This window comes from Gambusia affinis, linkage group LG01, assembly GCF_019740435.1.
Source record: "Gambusia affinis linkage group LG01, SWU_Gaff_1.0, whole genome shotgun sequence".
NCBI classification, from domain to species: domain Eukaryota; kingdom Metazoa; phylum Chordata; class Actinopteri; order Cyprinodontiformes; family Poeciliidae; genus Gambusia; species Gambusia affinis.
In genome coordinates this window covers 39,838,978-39,862,974 of record NC_057868.1, presented here as the reverse complement: position 1 = coordinate 39,862,974, position 23,997 = coordinate 39,838,978, and the positions used below count along the sequence as shown (strand labels likewise).

Genomic DNA, 23,997 nt, shown 5'->3' with positions numbered 1-23,997 from the left:
TGAAGAACTCTGAATAATATGAGTTACAACGTTTAATTTCCCTTTGGAATCGATTAAGTGTTTTAGAAATTTAATTGTATTATTGATGATGCTAAGGCTTGCCATAAAACTCTGAAATGCGTGCGCATCCACTCACAGCAGGCGCGTTCACGATGCAGGAAGTTCACTCGTTCTACTTAAGTGGCGTAACAGTCAGACGCAGCGGAGAGAAAACTTCTGAGATATTTCAAGATTTAGCCGCAAGTATTTAAATGTACGTTTTTAAAAATTTTAAGTTTGTTTAAAGGAGTCTTGTGTGTGTGTGTTTATTTCCTTAAACAACTTACGGTGGTTGTTCTGCAAGACTTCGGCCTTTAGTCGTTCATCTGTTTAGCCATGTCATGGGCTAACGTTAGCACCGACAACCAGAACTACACACAGCTAACAAAAACTTTGTGGCTTAACTGTTAAAATTTAATTTAGTGAAAGCAAACTCGCCACACAAGTTAAAGGAAGACATTAACTGAATAAAATCATCAGGTGTTAGTCAGAAGATAAAACAGAAAACATTTGACAGATAGCTCTGCAAAGCTAACTTTTACAGCATTGTTCTTTATCTGTAGGCTTAGAAAGTTGTTTATGATTAAAAAGTAATTCTTTTTTCAGTCAAGGATGTGTATCTAAGGTAAGCGATATTTTTCCTCGCAGAAAAAGTGTGTAGGCTTTTTACTTTTAGTTAGGTCCTGAATGCATTTAAAAACTACTTTCTAGTTAACTTCAACTGGGTCATTCCCTGAAATCTGGGTTTTATCATCAACCCCGGCCGTAGAATCCAATATGGCGGTCCGCCAAAAAAACCAAATGATCAAACTGCAAAAAAACAAAACAAAAATGTACTAATTTAAATTTAGCAAATTAATAAAAGGTCTAACCAAACACCAAGCTAATGTAATTTGTGATGAATAGTGGAAAATTAACAGATTTCAGTAGGATTTGGTAGATAAAGAGGAAGTGGTGCTCAATTATGGACAGAAGTGATTAAAACATTTTTGATCTCTAATAAAATCATAATTATTTAACTTGACCACTTATTATGGATAAATAAATAATTTTTTTTTTTTTTTTTTTTTACATTTTAAAAACTACACAGTCAGCAGTTTGGACCAAGATGGCAGCTGGTATTGTAAATGAGATGACCTCAGAAAACTGACATCTTGTGTTTTTTTTCCTCAGTTTGGGAGTAAAGATGTCGTCCGGCGCTCTGTTTCCGAGTCTGGTCAGCGGCTCTAGGGGAAGCTCCAGCAAGTACCTAGTGGAGTTTCGTGCTGGTAAAATGAGCCTGAAGGGGAACACGGTTACACCCGACAAACGCAAGGGCTTGGTGTACATCCAGCAGTCCGATGACTCCCTGATCCATTTCTGCTGGAAGGACAGAACCACTGGGAACGTTGATGATGTAAGTAAAGATTTTATCCTTAAATTAAGCCAATAATTTAAAACGCACTCGGTGAAATCTGAAATGTTTATTACTTTCATGATGTGATTGGAAATATTCACTTAACAGTGCTGTCGTATTCTCTGTGGATAGAAATGTATTTTCTATTTTAAACTAAATTAAACCAAAATAATTTTCCTACCTTCTCGTTACTGGAGATGTTCTGATGCATTTTGATGTTGGTTGGCAAAACATTCAGGCTTTGATTCTTGTTTTAGAAACATAGCACAGAAAACTGTCCCAGGATTTAATGATTGTTTTTTTTTTTTTTTCAATCAAAATTCCTGATTGTGGTGGTAGTCTAGGAATATTTGCAGGGAACTGAGTAATATTTGAGATAGATTTCCTTATTTAAATGTGGCTTTTTATATTTGTAACATGGTATGAAGTAAAGTTGAGGCAGCAGTGTAGTAGCAGTAAGAAATACTGCCACCTGCAGGTTGAAGTTAGCATTTCTTAAACCCAATCTTGACAATTTTCACATAAAATTTGCAGTAAATTCTATGCATTAGCGAGAAAAATTCAGGCATTGTATTGTTTTAATTTTTTACCTGAATGTCTGCCAAAAAAAATGAAGTGGTTGATATAAATATTAAAGTTATTAAACTATATCTGATCTCTGGCTTTTTGTGATTTATATATATATATTTGTTTTTGCAAACAAAATAAAAATTTCTGGTGCTGCTTTAAGAATATTTACAAGGAATTGTAATACAATATTTTTGCGATAAATTTCTTTATTTAAATGTGATTTCATTGTTATTCACCATATCTATCTATAACATGATAAGGAAGGCAGAGGCAGCAGTGAAGAAATACTGCCACCTGCAGGTGGGAGTTAGCATCACATAAACTCAATGTTTTTGACCATTTGTTTGAGGAAAATTTAGAATAAACTATTAATAGCAAGAAAAATGTTGGGTGGTTTTCTCCAAAAACTCAACACACTAATGTAAATGATAAAGAATGTCTGGGGGGGTTTGAGTACGAGGCTTATTTTCCAGGAGAACTAAACCAGAACTGAAATGTCCTGCAGGATCTGATCATCTTTCCTGACGACTGTGAGTTTAAGAGAGTGAACCAGTGCACCACGGGACGTGTCTATGTGCTGAAGTTCAAGGCTGGCTCCAAAAGGCTCTTCTTCTGGATGCAGGTGGGAAGATGCTGCTAATCTGCTGAACTGAAATCTAAGTGCATTTAAGAGACACTTTTTTAAACTGTCAACTCAGGAGCCCAAAACGGACAAAGATGAGGAGTTCTGCCGTAAGGTGAACGAGTTCCTGAACAACCCTCCGATTCCTGGCGCTCCGGGCAGCGGAGGCAGCAGCGGTCACGAGCTGTCGGCGCTGGGCGGCGAGGGCGGCCTGCAGAACCTGCTGGGAAACATGAGCCACAACCAGCTGATGCAGCTGATCGGTCCGACGGGGCTCGGTGGACTGGGTGAGGCACTCTGGGTGACGCTTTAGGTTTCACTAGCTGCGTCTCTACTAGCCATAGAATTGTGAAAATTTAAATTAAGAAAATAAATTTGCTTAATTTAAACAAAAAATAACTTTTTTTTTAATGAAATGTTTTTGCGCTTAGATGAGGTGGTTTTTCAGCCGTATGGAAATCGATGTCACAAAATTGCAGTTAAAACACTTTTTTTTTTTCCCCGTCACTTGCTGAATATCCTGATGGAGTCACTTTTTTCTGATTTCTTTTCCTTCATCACCATGTTTTATTAGTTTTGGCATCACCAACTGGGGAATCGAGGGAAGCAAATGCCTGCTGAAATTGACGTTGCTATGACGATATATATGGGTTATATTGTGCAGTCCTGATGTAAAGCCTGAATGCTTCATCAGAGCAGCTTTTATAGATTTGTTGTGGTTTGTGTAAGGAGGCCTGGGAGCGTTAGCCGGACCTGGACTGGCGAATCTGCTAGGCAGCGGCGGCCCATCCGCCAGCAGCTCCTCATCCAGGTGAGACCTCACCTCTGGATCGTTAAGACTTCCTCCTCTAGCGTGATGCTAACGCTCAGTCTCCATGCTATCGTCAGCTCTAGAAGCCAAGCAGCCACGGCCGCCTCCTCATCAGCTGCAGCCCCCAGACTGAGCTCCACCCAGGCACCGACCACGCCTACACCTCCTGCTGCCTCTGCTCCTGCCACTGCTGCTGCTGCTGCTGCTGCCCCCGCTACTCCAGGTACAACCGCCTTAGTTCGGTCTCACACTGCAAGTCTCGATGCTCATTTCTGATTATTTGCATCGTCATTCATGTTGCTAATTAACTTCTGTGTGAACTGTTTACAACTCCAAAGTAGCTCTCTGTTTACCAAACTAATAAAGGACGCTGCAATCTATGGATTGATTTTAAATTTAAGGTGTTTTCACATGTGAAAGTCTAGTAGACTCGGTTCAGTGGCGTCAAAACCGCAACATTTGTTATGTTTCCTGTTTAAATCGACTGTCTCTGTCCTGAACTCTGTGCTGTTTTTTCCCCATTTGCAGCTCCAGCTCAGACCCCTGTGACGCCGGCCTCCGTTGGAAGCCCTCCTCCTCACCAGCCCATCCAGCTCAGTGACCTGCAGAGCATCCTGGCCAACATGAATGTTCCTGCAGCCGCTGCAGCGCCGCAGGGATCTGCAGGTCAGCAGGCTGTCGGGTCTTCTCTGCTGCTGCAGGGAGACGGAGGACGCTCCAGCTAACGGTGTGGTTTGTCTCCTCCAGTGGACCTGGCGAGCGTTTGCACCCCGGAGATGATGGCTCCCATCCTGACCAACCCCGAAGTCCAACAGAGGCTCCTCCCCTTCCTCCCCAGCGGAGAGAGCTTACTGCAGAGCGCAGAGGAGATCCAGACCACACTGAACTCGCCGCAGTTCCAGCAGGTAGAACCAGACCAGGGCCTGGACGGTTCTTCATCTGTTTGGTTTAGTTCTGACTCTGGTTTCTGTCTGACTTCAGTCCATGAGTATGTTCAGCAGCGCTTTGGCTTCGGGGCAGCTCGGCCCGCTGATGAATCAGTTCGGTCTGTCGGCTGAAGCTGTGGACGCTGCCAACAGGGGAGGTAGGACAAACACACTGCCTTACATCATGGAAAGTTTTATTTTTTGTAAATTTAACGCATTTGTCCATCTATTTTTAAGAAGTCTGGTCTTTCTGTGTCTCAAACATGTTTCTGTTTCCTCCTCAGACGTGGAAGCGTTTGCCAGAGCCATGCAGGGCAGCAAAGGAGACTCCAAAGAGAAGAAAGAAGATGATGAAGACATGAGTCTAGATTAGAGACCAGCCTGCCAAGTTCCATATCTATCTCTACTTTGTTCACTTTTCCTCCCACTTCAGCATTGTCTTAAATGTTTTTCTATACCAAAGGCAATGTTTCTACACCATGTAGACGTCTCTCTTGATGATACCAAGCCTTACGTTTTGCTTTCTACTCTTGAAGTACCGTCTGCTGTTGGCTTTTTGGGACTAGATCTTTATTAAAGTACAAATTGAAAAACACTCAAGCATCTAATTTTATATGAAAAAGACTTTATTCAAACAAATGAGGGCTGGGAGCAGCAGCTTATTCTTTGAGTTACTTTAAAAATGTTAGCATACAAAAAAGCTTAATTTTCTTGTTTGTTACATGGGTTCAACAATAAAAGGGGTGCAGGTCATATGAAAAAGCTGGTTTTGGAAAAAAAGGTAAATAGAGTAATTATAGAGAAGGGGTAAGTTAAGGTCAAAATTATTGGTTTGCAGCGATTTTCTTTTATGTGACTGAAAAAATTTAAAATTTTCTTACATTTACAAAAATATAACAGCTTATTTAACTTAGCTCAATTTAAAAAAAAACAACAAATCCATCAATTTCTATGAAATTAACCAGTTCATGAAGCCCTATTGTCTGCACAATTGGAGTATTGTTTTGTTTTACATTTTAATTTTAAATCAGTGCATCATGATGTGAAACCAATAATTAGACATAGCACAAAAACGTGAAAATATAAAATATGCTTTTTTTTCTCCCCCAAAATATAAAATAAATATTAATATATATTTTAAATTAGCTACAGTAACATGACACCCACCACCAGTATTTTGTTGTCAGGGAATGTGAAGGCTCTACATGTGAGGGCAGCCTCGGGTTCCGACGGCTCCGTGAACAGACAGCGGTTCAGACAACGTCACGGGTCGACGGTTGATGCTAACATGGCGGAAACAGCCGTGGAAAACAGGAAACCCGTTAGGATGGCTGGCCGTTGTGACGCCATCTGGCGGACAAAAGAAAGTTTACCGAGTGATTAGAAAAACAGGCGTATGTTATTTCATTTTTGAAGTTGTTCTTTTTAGGAAAAAGTAAATTTTTAATGATAAGAAGCTAGATGTTAAATTAGATAAAGCTGTACAGCGTTTTAAAGGAGGAGGACAATCTGCCGAATAACCGTTAGAAGGACGTTTTCGCAGGAGGACCCAGACACTAGGGATCGCGGAAGCAACATTATCTTCGCAAATACTTTAATTAAGGGTCTTAAATTTTGACAAGACAGTACTATTTGAGGTATATTCTATGTTTTATTTTTTACATGGGACTTTTCTATTTAAAGTTTAAGTCTTGCGCGTTCTGTGACGCCAGGCGGTTGCAGCTACCGCTAACTAGCGGCTAGCAAGCAAGCTAGCTAGCCTTTTCTGCATGACCAAGGGTAAGAGCAAACGTCGCCATTTGCTACACTTCTTTCGATATCCCCCATAAGATTCTAGGTACATTATGTGCAAAGAAAATCTTGGCATTAAAGAGAGTTAGCAAGCCCATTTTGGCACTAATGGCCCACATTGAACAGGGAGTAGGGTAGAGTACATAATCACATTTGTTCTGTTAACTGCTGCTATGAGTTTCATATCAATAGGATAGTATTTGGGGGAAAATGACAGGGCATGCAAATATTCATATTGCCAAAAAATGCATCCTCCTCTTAGATTGAGGAAATACAGAGTTAAGAGGGATTTGACTTTTTCTACATAATCACACTTCTCTTAACTGCTGGATAAGTTTCATATCAATAGGACAATATTTGGGGAAAATACAGAGAGCAGGCAGATACTGGGGGGCTAATAATTGACTTTGCTACAAAAATGCATCTCTCTGCTAACATGGAGAAATAAAGAGCTAAGAGGGATTTCACCTTTTCTACAAAATCACACTTGTTCTATGAGCTACTCAGTGACGTGCGGTCAGGGGAGGCAGGTGAGGCTGTGCCTCACCAGCCATCATGGAAAGAAAGAAAATATATAATCATAAAGTAATTTAAATTGTTATATTCATCCGGTGGTTTGTACTAAAAAATATTTATTTTTCATGTAGCTTCACCAATTTCGATTTTTATTTATTCAAAATCGCTGAATTTTCTTATTTTCCCATTCAAATGCTTAGGCGATGCGGTGAGGCAGCAGCTCTGCCTCACCTTGGATTGCGCAACCCCTGGCTCTGCGCTGGCTGCTAAGCGGAGAGCATGTTGCTGTCTGGCGTCAATAAAATGGTTTAAACAAATTTAATATGTGAACTTATTTCCAATAATTTAGCTTATGTATATAATGTACAGTGCTTTTTGTCACCAACTGTGTTTGTGTAAGCGTGTTTAGTGTAATGGCGATTATAAACGGCAGAGAACAGGTTCGAGGTGAGGCAGGCAGTTCTCTTGCCTCATGGCAGGGGGCGCTCAAGATCCCAGACGTTCGTCTTGTTCACTCCTCAACTGCCGAGTAAGTGACAGCGAGCTAGGCTAAACGATTCGGGAAGCAAGTCAAGTGCAGCGATAGATTATAATAGAGATAGTGATTTTTTTCCTCTCGCTTATCCCGACTTTCGACATTTATTTTGTTTTGTTTTTTAAGGAAATGTGTGTTTTGTGAGCTACAGTTTGTATGTGTAAGGATGCAGAAGTGAAACATAACCTGTAAACTGCTGTCAATCTATGCATCTATTTGCAAATCTGATTCTGATGACGTCAGTGCCTCACCAGCTATGAACCTCACCGCACGTCACTGGAGCTACTAGTACAATTTTCATATCAATAGGACAATATACACAGGATGCAGATATTGGCAGACTCAGAAATTAAAATGCATCTGCCCCTATAGACTGGATAATTAAGGCTGATATCAAATTTTGTGCATAATGGGCCTCTGTTTTGTAGGCCCATCAATGGTGTATAAAGTTAATTCTAGATTTTTTAATATTGGCTCTTTAATATCCCAGCCACAGAAATAAATACACATTATGTATGAGCATTAGCAGACACTTTCTGTAAAGACAAAGAGGAAACCCTGAAATTCTGCAGAGAACTGTGATATTGTACTCACTTGGTGCACCTCCAACGTACACCGTAGTTTTGGACCCTGCAGAACGGTTCTGTTTGGGGCCTGCACTCTGCTTAGCGGTTACATCCACAAACAACTTCAGAGCGTTGTTCCTCTTCTCCACTGGAAGAACACATCAGCATTAACAGAGAGCGGTTCTGTTTGGGGAAGATGACTGGTTTCTGTAAACCCACCTTTGATTGTGTGCCAGCGTCTGTTACACAGAGGTTCTTCAGGCATTAGCGAGGTAGAGAATTCACCTTTGCCACTGATTACCGAAACAGTCACCTAGACACAAAAACGTCTTCCTCAGTTTTTTTTTTTTTTGTACCCCTCCAGGGGGTATTGGTGGGCTCTAGTGTCCCTTATATGAAAGTAGGCTGACAGGAAAGGGGAAAGGAAAGGGGGGAAGACATGCGGCAAACATTGTCGGGTCCGGGAGTCGAACCCGCGACACCCGCATTGAAGACTCAAAGCCTCCAAACATGGGTCACACCATCCCCTACGCCACCACGGCATGCCCCAGTTTTGGTTTTTAGGATTTCTTGAACAACGTCGAGAAGAAAAATCTCCACCTTCTTCCTGCTGTTTCTCTTCTGCTTGGTGAAATCTTAACTCACCTCTCCCTGGCTTAGGAACAAGCTCAGGTATTGGTCAGATGAAGTTCCAGCGTACAACAGCAGCCCAGAGTCTGAAGCAGGTCGAACTTCCAGCTGGATCTCTAGGTCCCGACCCAGAACCAAAGAGTCATCTGCCAGGAGGTGGAGACACGTCAAGCAGTGCATACTCTGACCGAAAAAAGGTTTCAAACAGCTGAAACTTGGAAAAGACAGAGAGGGTAGTTACCAATCTTCAGGTGTCCTCCCTGTTTGGAGAAGTACACTCCAGGTTGTAAAGGGTTCTGGAAGCATGGAACCGCCCCCTGGCTGAACGATGGGCTTCCTGCAGGAACTGCGTTCAGTTTCAGGTCCTTGATGCATCCGATGAAACCATCAAAACGTTTCGGCTGGAGTTCAGACACCAACAGTGAGAATGATGTCTGATGAAGGTGTGCACCTTTTTAACTTTATTTCTGTCTGAAACTTGAAATAATTAGACATAGCCAGTAATCCTCAGTGGGACTTAAACTCTCACGATCTTTTAGACCCCATGACTTTTTTTTTAAACTCTGTGCACGACCCATCAGGGTCACATTGACCCCGTGTGCGCTTGGTTTCAGAAACTGACGATCTGTTGTCTCACCCAGACATTTGTCACACTACGACTGTGGGAGAGTTAAAGAAGAGTTTTTGTTTTGGACCATTGTCCTGTTGATGACCCAGTTAGGGTTGGACAAAAGGCTCTGGAATATGTAACCCTGACCCGGTTTCTAAGGGTGTTTTCAGACCTGATAGTCCAGTAGACTCGGTTCAGTTGCAACATTTGTTACATTTTCACACTGCACCGTGTCAAATGATCCAAACCCTTTGAGCAACCTGTTCCCCTCCTCGGCTGTGGCGGCGCTGCACCAAGAACCACTGAAGGAAACAACAAAAAAACCTCTGAAGAAGACGGTGAGCGCAACTTTGTTCTTCACAAAATGTGAAAAAAATTGGAATGGTATCAGATTTTCACTGTTGTAGGATTTCTCTTTTGTCGTTAGCTAAAGACCTCGAGCCATTTCTCCTGCTAGCTTGTATTTACCCATAATGCCTTGTGTTGTAGTCCGCTTTCTGCTTTTGGAGGGGTCTCTGGTCTGCTTAGAGTTCACATATGCATTCGAACAGAACCAGAGTTCACGTCAAACAAAAAGATTTGCAGATGAACCGAAGTTTGCCTTTTTGGTCCAAGTTTGCATTCAATTCTTTCCGAATGAACTGAACTTTATAGGCGGACAAACTGGAGTTAAAATGGACTAAACAAGGATGGTGTGAACACATCCTAATGCAGATAGCTTAAACTGGTAAAATTAAAAGGTTTTACAGCACAGGTTGCCATTTAACAGAACCCAGTTTAAGAACCATGTGTCCACTTTACAAAAACTCATGAATTAAGAGGCATCTAGGTCCGACTTTGGAAAAAGTACAAATCCTGGAATAGACATTTGACCATACTTTGACTCCTCCAGACATGGAAAGTAATAAAATAACATATCCTGAGCATATGAATGGTGAAAGTTAACTGTGTGAGTTTTGAAATAAGTAAATTTAACCTTGACGGAGGCTGGGACTCCACCGAGGAACAACGGTCCACTGATCCGGATCTTTCCGGCTCCGGCTGTCCTCTTAGCTCGACTGCTGATGCCATCCACCGTCAGAGTGATTTTATTCCCCTCATGCTTAATGAAAACCTGCGATAGAGAAACATCTGGTGAACCCATTTCTGATGCGTTACTTTCATGATTCCCCCCGGTGGGAGAATGTTGCGATCGACTAGATAAGGAGTTTTCAAGCCGCTAGTGGCTCTTAATAACTTTGGATAAAAATAAAAAAGAACCAGCTGATGTTTTTAAATTTAAAACTTGTGTTTATTAATATATCTTACCAGTTTTTGAGTTAATTCCTACAATATTTACATTAAATTTCCATAAATAATTAGATTAAAAGTAGGTTTTTAGATAAATATCTTTAAGTTGGAGTCTATGTGCATTTTTATGCACGCTTTATAAAAAGTGGACCGATTTTCTGGAAGTATTTTGAAGTAAGTAAAAAATTAAGAATGTGGAGCCTGGTTTAATGTAGTTATTTGTATGTTTATGTACATGTCTTGCGCGAAAGACCTTACCGGGTGCCACCGCTCATCGTCATATTTGTTCGAGCTGCGCACTTTGAAATTATTCCTGGCTGATTCCACTGAGAGGATCAGGTGACCTTTTAGGACGCTGAGCAACATGGCCGCTCCGCCATGCTGCCTGCCGGCTGCGTACAGGATGCAGCCGTCAGAGGAGTTGATCTTCACCTCCAACGACAGATGAGAACTGAGGAAAAATCAGTTTAATTAGTGAGTATTTAGGACCCCTGTACATGCAATATTAGGGCCGTTGTAGATGGAGTTTAGCAGTAACTAGTTACATTTACTCAATTTCATTAACTTGAGTAACTTTTTTGGAAAAAATTCCCTGTTAAGAGTATTTTTACTACACTGTACTTTTACCTGAGTAAGTTTATTATGAAGTATCTCTACTCTTGAGGACAATTTCTGGATTTTCTACCCACTGAATGAAAAACAAACATATTTTAACCAAAAATTCACCACACAGACACACACCTGCAGTTTTTGTTAAAGTTTCATAAACTTTTTTATTCAAAAAAACTTCTTTTGCTGATTTAATTTTTGTTACTTATATGATTTATTGTTATTTTCCTTCTTAAAATACCAAAATTTCCACATAACTTTATATTTCAATCCGTCTGATTATGTAATTTTTTAATATTAAATGACTGATAATTTGATCAGTTATTCAGTGGCAGACTTGCTAACAAATATTTTTTTTACTCTTTCTTGGACGGCTACTTTAATTAATAAATTGAACTAGTGTTACTTTTAATTTTTGGGTACTCTGCTCACCTCTGGTTGTAGATAGGAGTAAATTTCTGCCAAAAAATTCAGATTTTGAGATTTATCGTAAATTTTCTAGAAAAGATTTATCCAAAAAGTTACAAATTTGCAAGAAAAAACATGCACATAGTTTGTGTCTTTATTTTTTTTTAAATAAAAGGGAAAAAAATTGCATGTTTTTTTCTGATTAATTAGAATTAGTCTCAAAATTAAATTTTTTCCTGCAAAATTTTCCTTTTTCAACCAAAGATATTTCAAAGTATTTTTTTCTAAAAAATTTCTGAACTTTCACACTTACATGGATCTGACCACTGGATTGTATTTCTGGTAGCTGTGGGCGGAGCCGCTGAAGTGCGTTGCTCTGCTCTCAGGGTGCAACAGCTCCCCCTGGCAGGACTCCCTCGTACTGCGGCTGCGAGATCTCGACGGCTTCTTTTGATTACCCTGAGACAGAAACATGTATGCAGTTTCTTAAAGTGGCGGTTCCTTTTTACTTGGAGGAGCAGAGCTGTCGTGTGTTTGTACTGTACCTTTTGTTTGCGTCTTGGTTCCTCTGCGATGATCTGCTGAGGTATTTTAGCTGCTGGACAGTTCAGAAGAATGTTCTCGACTTCGTTCACCTTCAGCAGGTTCTCCACCATTTGCTCACCTTCCCTCCTGGAGGCAAGAATCACGCACACATTTTACCTTCTGGTTCTGCAGTCCCGTCATCCTAGTTATATGCAAATTTTGCTGTATGGCAGGCCGATTTTATGTTTTATCATAAAATCGGTTTTGTCCAACTGTCCATAATTATATTACGGATAACTAAAAAATAAACTAGATAAAACTACATTTTGACAATCCATAATGGTAAGAAATCTGCATCTACATCCTGACTAATAAGAATAATAATTCAATATCTTCAATTACATTTTGAGGAGTCAAAATCCAATTCAAATTCAAAAGTACTTTATTGATCCCAAATGGAAATAAACAAATTCATTTAATTCATACAATTGAAGACCACTTCAGAAATCTGCAAAGAACTTCCTGTTTATTCACTTCCAACAATATCTCTCAAATATCTGGAATTAAACTGGTGAAACTGATTTTATGTTAAAATGGCCAGCCATATTCACTCAAAATCAAAAGTTAGCGTAAAAGTTGTACAACCATAATTTGAAAACCTTTTTCCTATTTCCTTAGGTCATTTTTTATAATTTGTAAGAAGACACGGTTTCTCCGTGACTGTAGGGCTTTTCTAACCTCTTTATGACGACGTTGCTGATGCAACCTGTGAGGTTGTCAACGTTTTGCTGAGGTAATCCTCCCAGGAAGGTGACGTTCTCAGGACCCGTGTAAGCAGGCGGCTTTGTGTTCGTCTTAACGCCACTGCTCTCTTTTACATCGTCCATTAAAAGATGAAACCTGTGGAAGCCGACAGTCAGCAAAACACTTGTAGCAACAAAACAGCTTGAGATATAGATTCACAAGTCTCAAGTCTTTGAGGACTAAGTCCAAGTCAAATTCCTAACAACTAAAACAAATATTTTCGTGACTTCTAGGTCACCTAGCTGCATAATTTGAGGTTAGGACTGTTTGTCCTCAGACTTAAGTTATTACACTAACATTTTAAAAAATTATTACCCTTTAATCAATCAGTCAGCTTTATTTGTGTAGCACATTTCAGTAAACAAGCAGTTCAAAGTGCTTTACATCATAAAACCATCGAGAAACCATTAACAATGTCAAGTGCCACCATCAAAATCATAAATACACATCAGATATGTTGGTCAGTGTTTAATTTATTTCGGTCCAAAAGCAACTGTACTTATTTTATTCACCATTCAAAAATTCTCTGAAGGCTGCTTCATATTATTTAAAACACTTATAAACTGTAATAGAAGTATTTATGTTTTAAGATAAATAATAGAACCAGATTTAAATTAGTAACTGTAGAATTTCTGCTTTTTAGTCTTTGTAATGACTAAGCCACCAGCTGTTTATCTTATTGCGTGTATAAATGATGTCCTGGCTGTTGTTTTGCTAGCAGAAGCATCGTGCCTTCTGGTTACGTTATTGCAGTGTGCTAGCTGTTAGCTTCTTGAGGACATAACCGTACTTTGCTTTGGAAAAAACTGATCAGGTAAAAGGTTTAGCATTGTTTATGTCATTTTCGTCCTAGGGAACACATCCAAATGCTTCCAGCAACGTTCTTGCTTTAGCTTGTGGTTGCTTTAGCTGCTGTCAAACTACAGAAAATGGCTGAATGCGGTAAAACAGGTAAAAGAAGGGCCTGTGGAGCTAAAACAACAAGGAATTCAGACAAAAGCACCATTCATATAGTCCATAAATTACTGATTTAAATGTGAAAAGAAAATATTTAAAATCATGCCCACTGAGGACACATCCAGCCCAAAGTGTCTTGTAATGTTGTAACTAGTTTGTCAGGAAGAGAACGTCGGTCTATACCAACTCCTATAATGTTCCACTGCATCCTTTCACAGGAAAACATTACAGCAGCTGTAGTCTGTAAACCACATACCGGCTTTCACTTTTTTGTACATGAGATAAAAAAATGGCACTATGACTCAAGTCTGAGACCACAAGTCAAAGTCAAGACTGAAGACTTATTTTTGTGACATTACCATAATGAAACACCATCTCTGGCTGTCTTACCCATTGGGGTCAATGTAGAAAGCAACATTGTGGTTGTTGTTGTCGTTGTACGTCTTCTGAGTCTTAACCTCTGAGTTGTTCACCCTCAACACAATGTTGCCCTTCTGCAAAGAGACTTGACAGATTCCCTCCTGCAGCCATGGATGGAGAACAGTAAGCTCAAAGAGTTAATAGAAAGGGGAAGCAGGAAAGATCATGGGAATGAACATTTTTCTTTTCTGACCTGATCTTTATGGAAAAACATGAGTCCGTTTTTCTGATCTGTCCTGAAGCTGAAGCTGGCGTAGAATTTGTCATTCTGGCTGCTAACGTCTTTTGGGGCTAACTTCATGTAGCTTTGACTGCTGAAATGAGCTTCCCGAGCAACCTGCACAAACACACAACATTTTAACAAACTGTCCTCTCCTGCTTCAGCGCAAACCAGTTCAGACTGTTTACACGAGCGGAGCAAAAAGGAAAAGAATTAACAGTCATTTCTGTTCGGTTTACTGCAGGTAATTCCAGATACACCTAGTTTAGAATTGCTAATTAGCTAATTTAAACATTTGATCTACTGATAATCTGTCAGAGTTGGTGTTATGTCGCCTTTTTTATGTTGTAACTGAACCCAAACACAGAATTCCACAGCACATCTACATGTTATATTTGTCATAGTCAGGCTAGCATGACCTCCGTCCCTCTCCCATGCTACTTTTTTCTTAATGAAAACATTTTCCTGACCTTGTCACCTAGTTATTGTAGTGTTGAGTATTAGCAGCAAAGCACTGCATCCCTTTTTCTTTTATATATCATGTATACATGATTTAGAGCGTTATATTAATAACATCACAGCTAAAACCAATGCTAGTTATCGTTTTGTAGCAAAAGAAGCCTCTCAAGTGCACTGATGGTGGTGTCATCATTTTAGCTCCGTAGATTTCAGTAAGTGTGTTCTTTTACCAGCAGGTTGCTGTTACAGCCAGAACTGACTCCAGAGGCTTTTATGGTCTTCAGGTCGAAAGGATAGCCGGTGTGCTTTAGGTTCTTGATGCAGGCCTTCACAGAGTTGCTCCCTGAAAACAGCTGCTTTAAACTGGGAGACAAAAAAAGGCAACAGCTTAAAATCCACATCTATAGCTATGCTATTATTATTATTATTATTAATAATAATAATAATAATACATTTAATATTCAGTCCATCCTTTTTTTCTTTGTTGGTTCTGATCCATAATCAATTGGTAAAATAATAAATCACAATTTTTTTCTAGCTTGTAAAACCAACATGACATCATCATGACATCATGATCTTACCAAGTATTTTTGTCCAATCACTTGAAAAAAGGCAAATTAACTTAGAATTAATATTTTTGCAATAAATCTGGCCTTGTTTTAAGTCAATAGTTGCTTTGCTCTTTCCTTTGGTTGGTTGTTGTATTTCTTTCTAATTAATGTAAAGCACTTTGAATTTCACCTCACCTTAATGTATGGTGCCATTGGCTGATTATTTCACTTATAACATGGAAAAAATGTGAAATAATCTGCCAGTCAAACTAGTACTTTTTATCAATATGAAGGAATAATTTACTTAAAACAAGCTCCTATATCTTGCTGAAAAGTTACTTGTAAGTTAGGTTTGTCTCATTTCAGGTATTTGTATCAGAAACCAGGTCAAAAATGCTTGGTAAGTTTGTGTGTTTTTGCCGTGCATCATAGCGTTAACTGAACTTTGTCCGTCTTTGACCAACTTTTTGGCTTTCAAACATTAATTAAAGTTTATTTGACAGGGATAGATACACATTGACACAGACAAACTGTGTTTGCATCAAAGTGTCTATAGCAGAGGCTAATTCACAGCTCTTTTCCCTAGATGGGCTTTTCAAACAGTACATCTAAAAACTAGTAAACAATAAATAATAATTTAAAATAATACAATACAATATGACTCTAAGTACATGTACAAAATCATACATATAAAACAATGAAATGTAAAAAGATAAAATCATTATGCATGGAAACAGTTCTATTTTTGACATAACCAGAGTTTTGTTGTTTTTTTGAATATACTAAATCTGGTTACAGACTTTAAATTGACAGGAAGTGAGTTCCAAACTGCAGGAATCTGATTGGCTTTTGATGTAAAACCTTTAGGACCCGACTAGAGAGACTTTACATGGTTTGAGTTTTGCTGGTAGGAGACCAGTAGCTCCATACAAAGGATCTGCTCAGAGAGGATCATGGAGACAAACAACATCTCTGACAGCAAAGTGTAAGACCATTTCTAATCATTTTGAAACAGTTTATATTTTGTTGCAGATTTTATCAACATGGCTCCTAAAGTCTAACTGAGCATCCAAAATGATTCCTAAATATTTTTCTTGTTCAATAGAATCCCCATTGATCTGAATGTGCTTTCTTTGTTGAAAAGCAAACACACTTTGTTTTCTTTGTATGAAGAGTTAAACAAGAACTCAAGTTACACTTTTGCATCTGCTTGATGTGTGAAGGCATGGTGTATGTTATCTATTCAGCTTGTTCAGTTCCATCCATCCATCCACCCATCCACCCTAGGCGGGGTCACCCTGGACAGGTCGCCAGTCTGTCGCAGGGCAACACAGAGACACACAACCATTCACACACACACTCACACCTAGGGAGAATTTAGAGAAACCAATTAACCTGACATGTTTTTGGACTGTGGGAGGAAGCCGGAGAACCCGGAGAGAACCCACCATGCACAGGGAGAACATGCAAACTCCATGCAGAAAGACCCCGGGCCGGGAATCGAACCCAGGACCTTCTTGCTGCAAGGCAACAGCTCTACCAACTGCACCACTGTGCAGCCTCCTTATTGGACATGCCATTTTTAGAATAAAAAAATTGACAACTAGTACAAAAAAACTGTCCAGTGCAGCCTCTGGTCCTTACAGTGAAAAAAGGGTGATGGCTGAAAAAAAGCAAAAACCTTTTTTTTCTTTGCTCACCAGAGGCAATAAAACTTAAAACACTGATAGTTTACAGTCTGTAAATACAGAGATTGACAGGAAGAAAGACACTAGGAATCCACTGGTGACATCAGATTTGTAGAAAATTTGTGGAAGACGGCAGAAAAGTAACAATGCAAGTAAAACTGAACACACCATGTGCACAATAAAACATGGTAATGGCAGCAACATGATAACCCATCATGGAAACCATTCAATCCCTACTGACAAACATTTCCACTCACCTTTCAGGCATCTCTTTCTCTGGTGCTCCTCCCAGATAGTATTTACCACTGAAATCTGGAAAGTCTTTTGTTAAAATTAAGTTAAAGACAGGGGCAGCCCTCTGCTGATCCGTGCTCGTTGAGCCATTGTGATTGAATACTGTGATCCTTTTATACTTTTCAACCAATACAAGCTTCAGCTGAAAAACAATAAAAAGAGAAAAATGAATTTACAGTTAATATGACGGAGAAGATTATGATACAGTAAATATGCTGCTGCAGGATTAGCAACTCATTAAAATGCAACTTGAACCTAAAACTGAAATAATATATATGTAAAAATATATAAAATCACTTCCTTTGTCCAATCAGTTTTACTTTGTTGAAAACTAATCATTTACAATACTTAAATGTATGTTCATTTGAGATATGCTTTCTGTTGATAATTGGCAAATGTTAGCTGAATAGATAAGCACCAGCTGTTGGATAATAGAAGATGGGTTTGCACCAACCCCCCATTAGCTCTTATTTCAGGCATGTTATTGATTTCTAGCTTTGGGAATGAGAAAACTATCAGTGTGCATCCCCAGTTTCTACTGCTTCCCAAACACTTAATTGCACCACCCAGCTGTGTTTTGGCAATAAGTTAATGATTTTTGGCATCTGGAAAACGAGCCAATTCAAAAACCTCCCAATTGTTGAGTCAAATTCAACGAGCACTGCGCCGTTTCCTAGCTACGCAGGCTTGATATTCTTAGTGTACGAGAAAAGTATGAAAATATGTTCAATATTCTGGCTACTAGAAACGACAGTTAAAGCATAAAACATAAAGTGAGAAGCAAAAACTCTACAGTGTTGTGTTCAACGCGCTCCTGCTTACTTTTTCATCAATATTAAGGAATTATTCACTTAAAACAAGCTACTATTTAACTGAAAAGTTACTTTTAAGTTAACTTTGTCTTATTTCAAGTGTACTAAGATATTTGCACTAGAAACTAGACCAAAATTTTGCGGTAAGATTTTGTTTTTGCAGTGTGTGCGTGAGAATTTGCTGCCTTTGTTCCTAAATAGGAGCCAAATGATGGGAAGTCAGAGGGTTACCATCTGCAGCTGCATGGTCAAAACTTAAGATAAAACAGAAAATAAAAACATGTCCGACTCACAAGCCTCATCTCTCCATCACTAATCTTCAGCAGATTCAAATCGTCACTGTCAGGCGGATGTTCAATCATAGTACCGTTGAAATCATAATAAAGTCGGAGGTGACCCTGACGTACGGCCAGGCACAAAACCTTCGTCTGATGGACATAAGAGAAAGTAGTGAGTGCCTCTGAAGAATGACAGCAGACATCAATGAACAGATAACATTGACACAAAGGTGGGAGTGTTGTAATCAATTGAAATGGGTCTTTACCTCATTTTTGAGAAAGATTAATATTCCTTCGCGTGACAGGAGTCTGATGTTCTGGTCAATTGCCATCACTGAATATAAATTACTAGAATTAAAGTTGATCTCAGCAAAGCCGGTTCCATCGAAATATTCCCCGTCAACCAACAAAGACCTATTATAAGAAAATTCTTTCAGCAAGCATATTTGGAATAATAACAATAACAAAGATGACCCTATTGTGGAGTTGTGCTTTGCAGCAATTGTTCAAGTCTTACAATTGGGTTTCTGTATGGATGTACAGTGGCTAGTACAAACATTCATATCCTGTAAGTTTTTGTCACCTTACGACCATAAACATAAATATATTTTATTGAAATTTTATGTGAAGAACTAAAACAAAGCGGTATTGACCCTTTGCCTGTGACGTCACAACCTATTTGCTCCTGTAAAGCCTGTTGGAAAACATACATCTGTTACCCTAATGTTGCTTTTATTTAGTTGATTTCACTTTAAAAAACAAATAGATAAGGATACAAACCAAACTCGTCATTTTATTGTGTAACTTTTTACGAGGAAAGATACGGCCGTGATGGTACAGCAGCCCTCAGTGTAATCGCGGATTTGCAGCGAACACTTTATACAAAGTAAGAAGATTAACTTAATCAACACGTCAGGAGGGAATGGATCAGTTTTTAAATTAGCTATTTAAAAATTTTGTAGCCCCATCCAAGTGTATTACATTCACAGACAAATTAGCTTAACTCGAACAAGAAAAAACACTGAAGCAAAGACAACTGGCAAGAAAATTCTCTAATGAGTCCTACATCAGGTCTTGTGGGAAACAACGGAGAACTCAACGATAAAACCACAATAAAGCTCAGCCTTTCACAGCCACAGGAAGAATGAGGAACACAAAGTCTCATTGGATGTGAGTGAGAAAGCTGTACAAAATGGTTGAGTAATGACTTAAATAATACTGGCTTGTGAAAATCTGCCTTCAGGAATAAGCCTAAAAATATAGCATAAACAGTCAACGTAAACATGTACCGCAGTTACTGGAGCACATGTTTCCATGCTGCCTTAGAGAAACCGTTGGAATTTACAGATAAAATCAAACATACACCGTTCTGGGTAACGGCTGCCCGGATCGCATGCTCCCCACTGACAACGTTGGACCATGATTTCCCATTCATTTCTTTGAAATCTCCCTAACAGCAGTTCCTCCAGATAAGGGGACAACTGGGTTGATTGGTCAGTTGCTGACAAACCCCATAGAATGACTGACAGATGGCATCATGTTAAAACTCTCGTCCGTCACTGCCAACGTCCGTCACTACGCCTCGAGTGGCGTAGTTGCAAAGGGTCAATACAATTTAGATGCAGAGTGTTAATGAACACCAGTTTTCAGAACTTGCCACCGATTCTCGATTGGGATTAGGTCTGGACTTTGGCTATGCCATTCTAACAAATAAATATGTTTTGTTTTAAACCATTCCATTGTTGCCCTGGAGGGAAAGCAAACAGAAAAAACTTGTGCTGCCAAGTACAAAATTAAGCAAACGTGGTCTGACCTGCTGCACGGTATCTCTGTTTTAGTGTTGAGATTGAAGGTTTTTTCAAAGTTGTACAGACTGATTACTTCCTCGTTCAGCGACTCCAGCTGAATGCAGCCCTCAAACCCAGTTGAATTGTTAAATGGGGCGGGAAGCTGAAAGAAGGAAAATAAAAACAAATGTATTCATTTCTGTTAACACATAATAAGCACTGTACATAAAGAACATCAAGTTTATTTATGCAAAAAGAACATCAAGTTTATTTATGCAAACAATATTTTTTTATGCTTTCAAAATAAAATTGAAGCTTTTTCTTGGTGATGTTTGATTTTCAGATTTCTTACATTTTGAAGTTTTATGATATTAATGCTGCTAGTAGGGCTGTTCAATATGGACTAAAAATGTAATCTGTGATTTTTTTCTCACACAATCCGGTCTTAATTAGAAATGAGAGAAAACATTTTCTAAAAGGAGCTTTTTTTCCAGTCATCCCTTCTTACGTTAAGACGGAGTATTAGGGTCAGGCGATGAGAATGTTTGTTTAATTATGAGAATATATACAAAAATATAAATGCAACACTTTTGTTTTTTCATGAGATGGACCCAAAGATGTAAAATTCATTCCAGATAAACAATATCACCATTTCTTTCAAATGTTGTCCACAAATCTGTCTAAATGTTTGATAGTGAGCACTTCTGCTTTGCTGAGATAATCCATCCCACCTCACAGGTGTATGACACTAATTTTGTTAGATTTGTGTCACGTGGATCGCTGGTTGACCTTTTATGACCTCTGGAGACATTTTACTATCTTTAAAAATATAGCAGCACAAACAAAAAAATTTATTGCACAAACCAAATTTAGCAGAGTTGATTGTGAGGGGTCAGTGGCTGGTTAACCTCTAACCTTCAAACTTTCATCAATATCTTCAAAAGTTTGCATGCTCCCCACTGACAACGTTGGACCACGATTTCCTGTTAATTTCTTCAAAATCTCCCCAGCAGCAGTTCCTCCAGACAAGGGGACACGTTTCTTCTACATCCAAGCTTGTTTACATGCAGTTTCCCATTTCTGTTCATGCCGACTGGGAAAAGAGGAAACTCCTAATTTTTTTTTTATGTCAGCATTACCCAGAAGTTTTATTTTTATATTCACAAGATAAGTGTCCAAAACAGCAGCTGTATGATTTGAGATGCCTCATCTGGCAAGGCGATAAAACAAATGCTGATTTGAGGAAGGTCGGGGGGCTGTCTGACCTGTCATGACCTCTGAAAACATGCATTAATATCTTTAAAATCATAGTAGCACAAACAAAAATTCTTGCCGTACAAACATGTGACATCAATTTTGTTAGTTTTGAAGAAAATTTTGCGGTGACTTTCAGCGCCGTGTTGCAGCATTCCTCTCTTTTGTAATAGTGAGTGTAACCTGACAATGGCGGCACTTGGCCCGCCTTTGCTCACCTGGAAAGAATCTGGGGGTCCGCCAACAAAGAAGACTGTGTTGTTGGGTTGGAGGTTGAGCAGTCCCATTTCACCTTTGCCCTCCCCTTTTGCCTTGAAGATTTTTTCTTCGTAGTTCAAGAAGTAAGACATGGACATTTGACCGTACTGGAGAATCCTACATTAAAACAGACAAGGCAGTTACAAGCATTATCTAAATACATGCTCTTTAAGCTGGGAAGTCTGAAAAGCTAAGCACATTTTTAACATAAGATAAATTAAACTTGCAATGTTTTCGAGTTGTTTTTCTGATTGATGTTTACCTATAACTGTACAATGTTTTTATGTGTGATTTCATGATTCCGATGGCTACATTTGACAAAACATAATGTTCATCACAATAAATAAATTATTGCAATAAACCATAATATTGTCATTTTGACCCAATTTTCTACTGCTGCAACGATAACGGCACATTAAACCTCTCAAACGTTGTTTTCTGAAGAACATTAATGTTTTAAATATCCAAAGTAAATAAATAAAACAACAATTAAAATGAATTATATAGAATTATACAGCCAAAATTTATTTTCAAAATATATCTTTCATTCAGCTTTGACAGGGAAAACCAGCAAAGTGGCAGGTAGAGCAAAGTACCTACTTAGCACTGTCAAATCTTTGCAGCATTTTTCAAAATGTCGGCTTTTCAACAATTTTAAAGGGCAGAATCTCTTTGATAATTATCCGCAAGTAAATTATCGATCTCATTTTAATTTATCACCTCATTAATTGGTAACTTGTTGCTGAGATCTGCTGTTTAAATCAACTGGAGTTCTTTCTTTGACAAATTTTTTTTTTGAAATTTGTTTAAAATTTTTGTTCGCCTTGATTCTCAAAGTCATTTGTGACTATCAATTAATTTTGTGTCATTTGATAGTAATAAATCTAAGGGGGGAAAATCTGGTTCCTCAGGGCTCCATTCTCAGTCCATATATTCAATATGCTTACAGTTTCTGAAACACCACGACTCAGTGGTGTGTTAAGCTTTTTTCCCCTCCTTGATTTTTATTTTTGTGTTTGTTTGTCACCATAAAGTGTTTCAGAACATCAAAGCAATTTAAATATTAGTCAAAGTCTACACAAGTAAACACAAAATGTAGTTTTTAGGTGTACAGTATAAAGGGAGAAAGAATTGGGTTAGGGTTATCTGATTAATCAATTACTGGAGTAATTGGTAGTTGCAGCCTGACTATAAAACTTTGTTAAAACTCTTACCTATCCAGCACAACTGTGTTGAATGTTTTGTCAATTTGGGCATCTTGAGTCGACATCACCTTTATAGTTTCTTCTCCAACATTGAAATACCAGCTCAGTATCTTCTCCTCCAACACCATGCCCAAAAACTCGTTATTGGACTACAAACACAGCAGACATGATTATAAAAATAACACGCATTTGTCCCTCTTAGCCATAAAATGTCCCTCTGAGTTGCTGTTGTAGGACGTACATTTTTGTTGCCGAGGAAGAAGACAAACTGTGTTTTTGAATCAGTGGTGGAACGTTTTCTCCGCTTTGGCTGTGATGGCCTGACGTGCAGCTTCATGGAGGTGTATGCAGCCAGGTCCGCCAGGTTAGAAGGAGTACGCACCTGGACGCCCGACTTCCCGTTAAACTTCATGGACACGCTCACCTGCAGGGGAAACAGCCGGTTACATTCGGAAGCAAGTCCAGACCAATAAACTTTGAAGAAATGTGTAAACACTTTGAGTTTTGGACAGAAAAGTTTGCACCTTGTTGACAGTGTTTCGCGCCTCCTGAATGAGCTGCCGGATCCGGTTGATGTTTTCAGAGATGTTTGGCATTTGGACGGAATAATTCTGCAGATCGTCAAGTTTCTTCAGCAGCGTCGGGATGTGCTCTTCCAGCTTTTGAACTAAGAATGAAAAAACATTATTTGAGGTAATGTAAGCTTCAGAGGTATTTGTTTAATAAAATTAAAATCAGCAATTTGTCTAGAAGTAGTTGATTGTTAGGCTTCTTGTGTTTGCTTGGGACTAAAACGATTAATTGGGATAATTTCATGCTGCAAGTATTTAGCTGCAGATGCATCCTTGCATTCACTGAAGAAATGTTGTTATTGCTATTTAGGCAATAAAATGTTTACTTTATTATTTTTAAAAAGAATTGTAATAATTTATTTTTTCATATTTTAATTTATTTGTAAGTGAAGTTGTTAACTGTGTTGTTTTTTTATCAGACTGATTAATCGTCAAAATGATAACAATTTTTGTAGTCAATAGATTAATCGATTACAAACATAATCATTAGTTGCAGCCTTAGTTTTGTTTCCTTACTAAATAATTTGATTACTGACAGGTTATTTATTGATTCTGTATCTGCCTAGGGTACAATAATTACATTTCTATGGAAGC

The 23,997-nt window shown here is 38.7% G+C and overlaps 2 protein-coding genes across 4 annotated transcripts in view; one reads left to right on the top strand and one right to left on the bottom strand.

Moving 5' to 3' along the window:
* Nucleotides 1-120: 120 nt before the first annotated feature.
* Nucleotides 121-4,959, top strand: LOC122837738 (proteasomal ubiquitin receptor ADRM1-like). Of its 2 annotated transcripts, none has more exons than XM_044128162.1 (10): nucleotides 121-253; nucleotides 1,213-1,435; nucleotides 2,511-2,627; nucleotides 2,704-2,914; nucleotides 3,360-3,438; nucleotides 3,516-3,661; nucleotides 3,967-4,104; nucleotides 4,186-4,343; nucleotides 4,420-4,522; nucleotides 4,649-4,959. In XM_044128162.1, exons 2-10 carry the CDS (start codon nucleotides 1,226-1,228, stop codon nucleotides 4,735-4,737), a joined length of 1,251 nt encoding a protein of 416 aa, XP_043984097.1. In that variant the 5' UTR covers nucleotides 121-253; nucleotides 1,213-1,225; the 3' UTR covers nucleotides 4,738-4,959. The 2 variants fall into 2 exon arrangements, with proteins under 2 accessions (XP_043984097.1, XP_043984096.1); XM_044128161.1 differs by having other exon boundaries at nucleotides 134-253; nucleotides 3,357-3,438.
* A 10-nt stretch (nucleotides 4,960-4,969) lies between these two features.
* Nucleotides 4,970-23,997, bottom strand: part of lama5 (laminin, alpha 5) — an 87,990-nt gene continuing 68,962 nt past the window's right edge. For both annotated transcript variants that reach the window (XM_044128158.1, XM_044128160.1), the window contains exons 60-80: nucleotides 23,356-23,498; nucleotides 23,073-23,255; nucleotides 22,841-22,980; nucleotides 21,587-21,743; nucleotides 20,141-20,277; nucleotides 18,594-18,741; nucleotides 18,343-18,477; nucleotides 17,201-17,379; nucleotides 14,935-15,067; nucleotides 14,219-14,362; nucleotides 13,996-14,126; nucleotides 12,583-12,744; nucleotides 11,865-11,991; nucleotides 11,633-11,778; nucleotides 10,561-10,753; nucleotides 9,989-10,126; nucleotides 8,644-8,803; nucleotides 8,418-8,548; nucleotides 7,992-8,085; nucleotides 7,801-7,920; nucleotides 4,970-5,714 (exon numbers count right to left, since the gene is read on the bottom strand). In XM_044128158.1, the coding sequence (XP_043984093.1) occupies nucleotides 5,566-5,714; nucleotides 7,801-7,920; nucleotides 7,992-8,085; nucleotides 8,418-8,548; nucleotides 8,644-8,803; nucleotides 9,989-10,126; nucleotides 10,561-10,753; nucleotides 11,633-11,778; nucleotides 11,865-11,991; nucleotides 12,583-12,744; nucleotides 13,996-14,126; nucleotides 14,219-14,362; nucleotides 14,935-15,067; nucleotides 17,201-17,379; nucleotides 18,343-18,477; nucleotides 18,594-18,741; nucleotides 20,141-20,277; nucleotides 21,587-21,743; nucleotides 22,841-22,980; nucleotides 23,073-23,255; nucleotides 23,356-23,498 (3,050 nt within the window). In that variant the 3' untranslated portion in view covers nucleotides 4,970-5,565. The remainder of the gene's footprint in view (nucleotides 5,715-7,800; nucleotides 7,921-7,991; nucleotides 8,086-8,417; nucleotides 8,549-8,643; nucleotides 8,804-9,988; nucleotides 10,127-10,560; nucleotides 10,754-11,632; nucleotides 11,779-11,864; nucleotides 11,992-12,582; nucleotides 12,745-13,995; nucleotides 14,127-14,218; nucleotides 14,363-14,934; nucleotides 15,068-17,200; nucleotides 17,380-18,342; nucleotides 18,478-18,593; nucleotides 18,742-20,140; nucleotides 20,278-21,586; nucleotides 21,744-22,840; nucleotides 22,981-23,072; nucleotides 23,256-23,355; nucleotides 23,499-23,997) is intronic.

What these genes read in the sequence shown, in the direction of transcription:
- LOC122837738 (XM_044128161.1), top strand. Translation starts at nt 1,226, where the DNA reads ATGTCGTCCGGCGCTCTGTTTCCGAGTCTGGTCAGCGGCTCTAGGGGA. An exon ending in GACGGGGCTCGGTGGACTGG is followed by an intron (nt 2,915 to 3,356) that starts GTGAGGCACTCT and finishes GGTTTGTGTAAG; the next exon opens with GAGGCCTGGGAGCGTTAGCC. An exon ending in AGCGCCGCAGGGATCTGCAG is followed by an intron (nt 4,105 to 4,185) that starts GTCAGCAGGCTG and finishes TGTCTCCTCCAG; the next exon opens with TGGACCTGGCGAGCGTTTGC.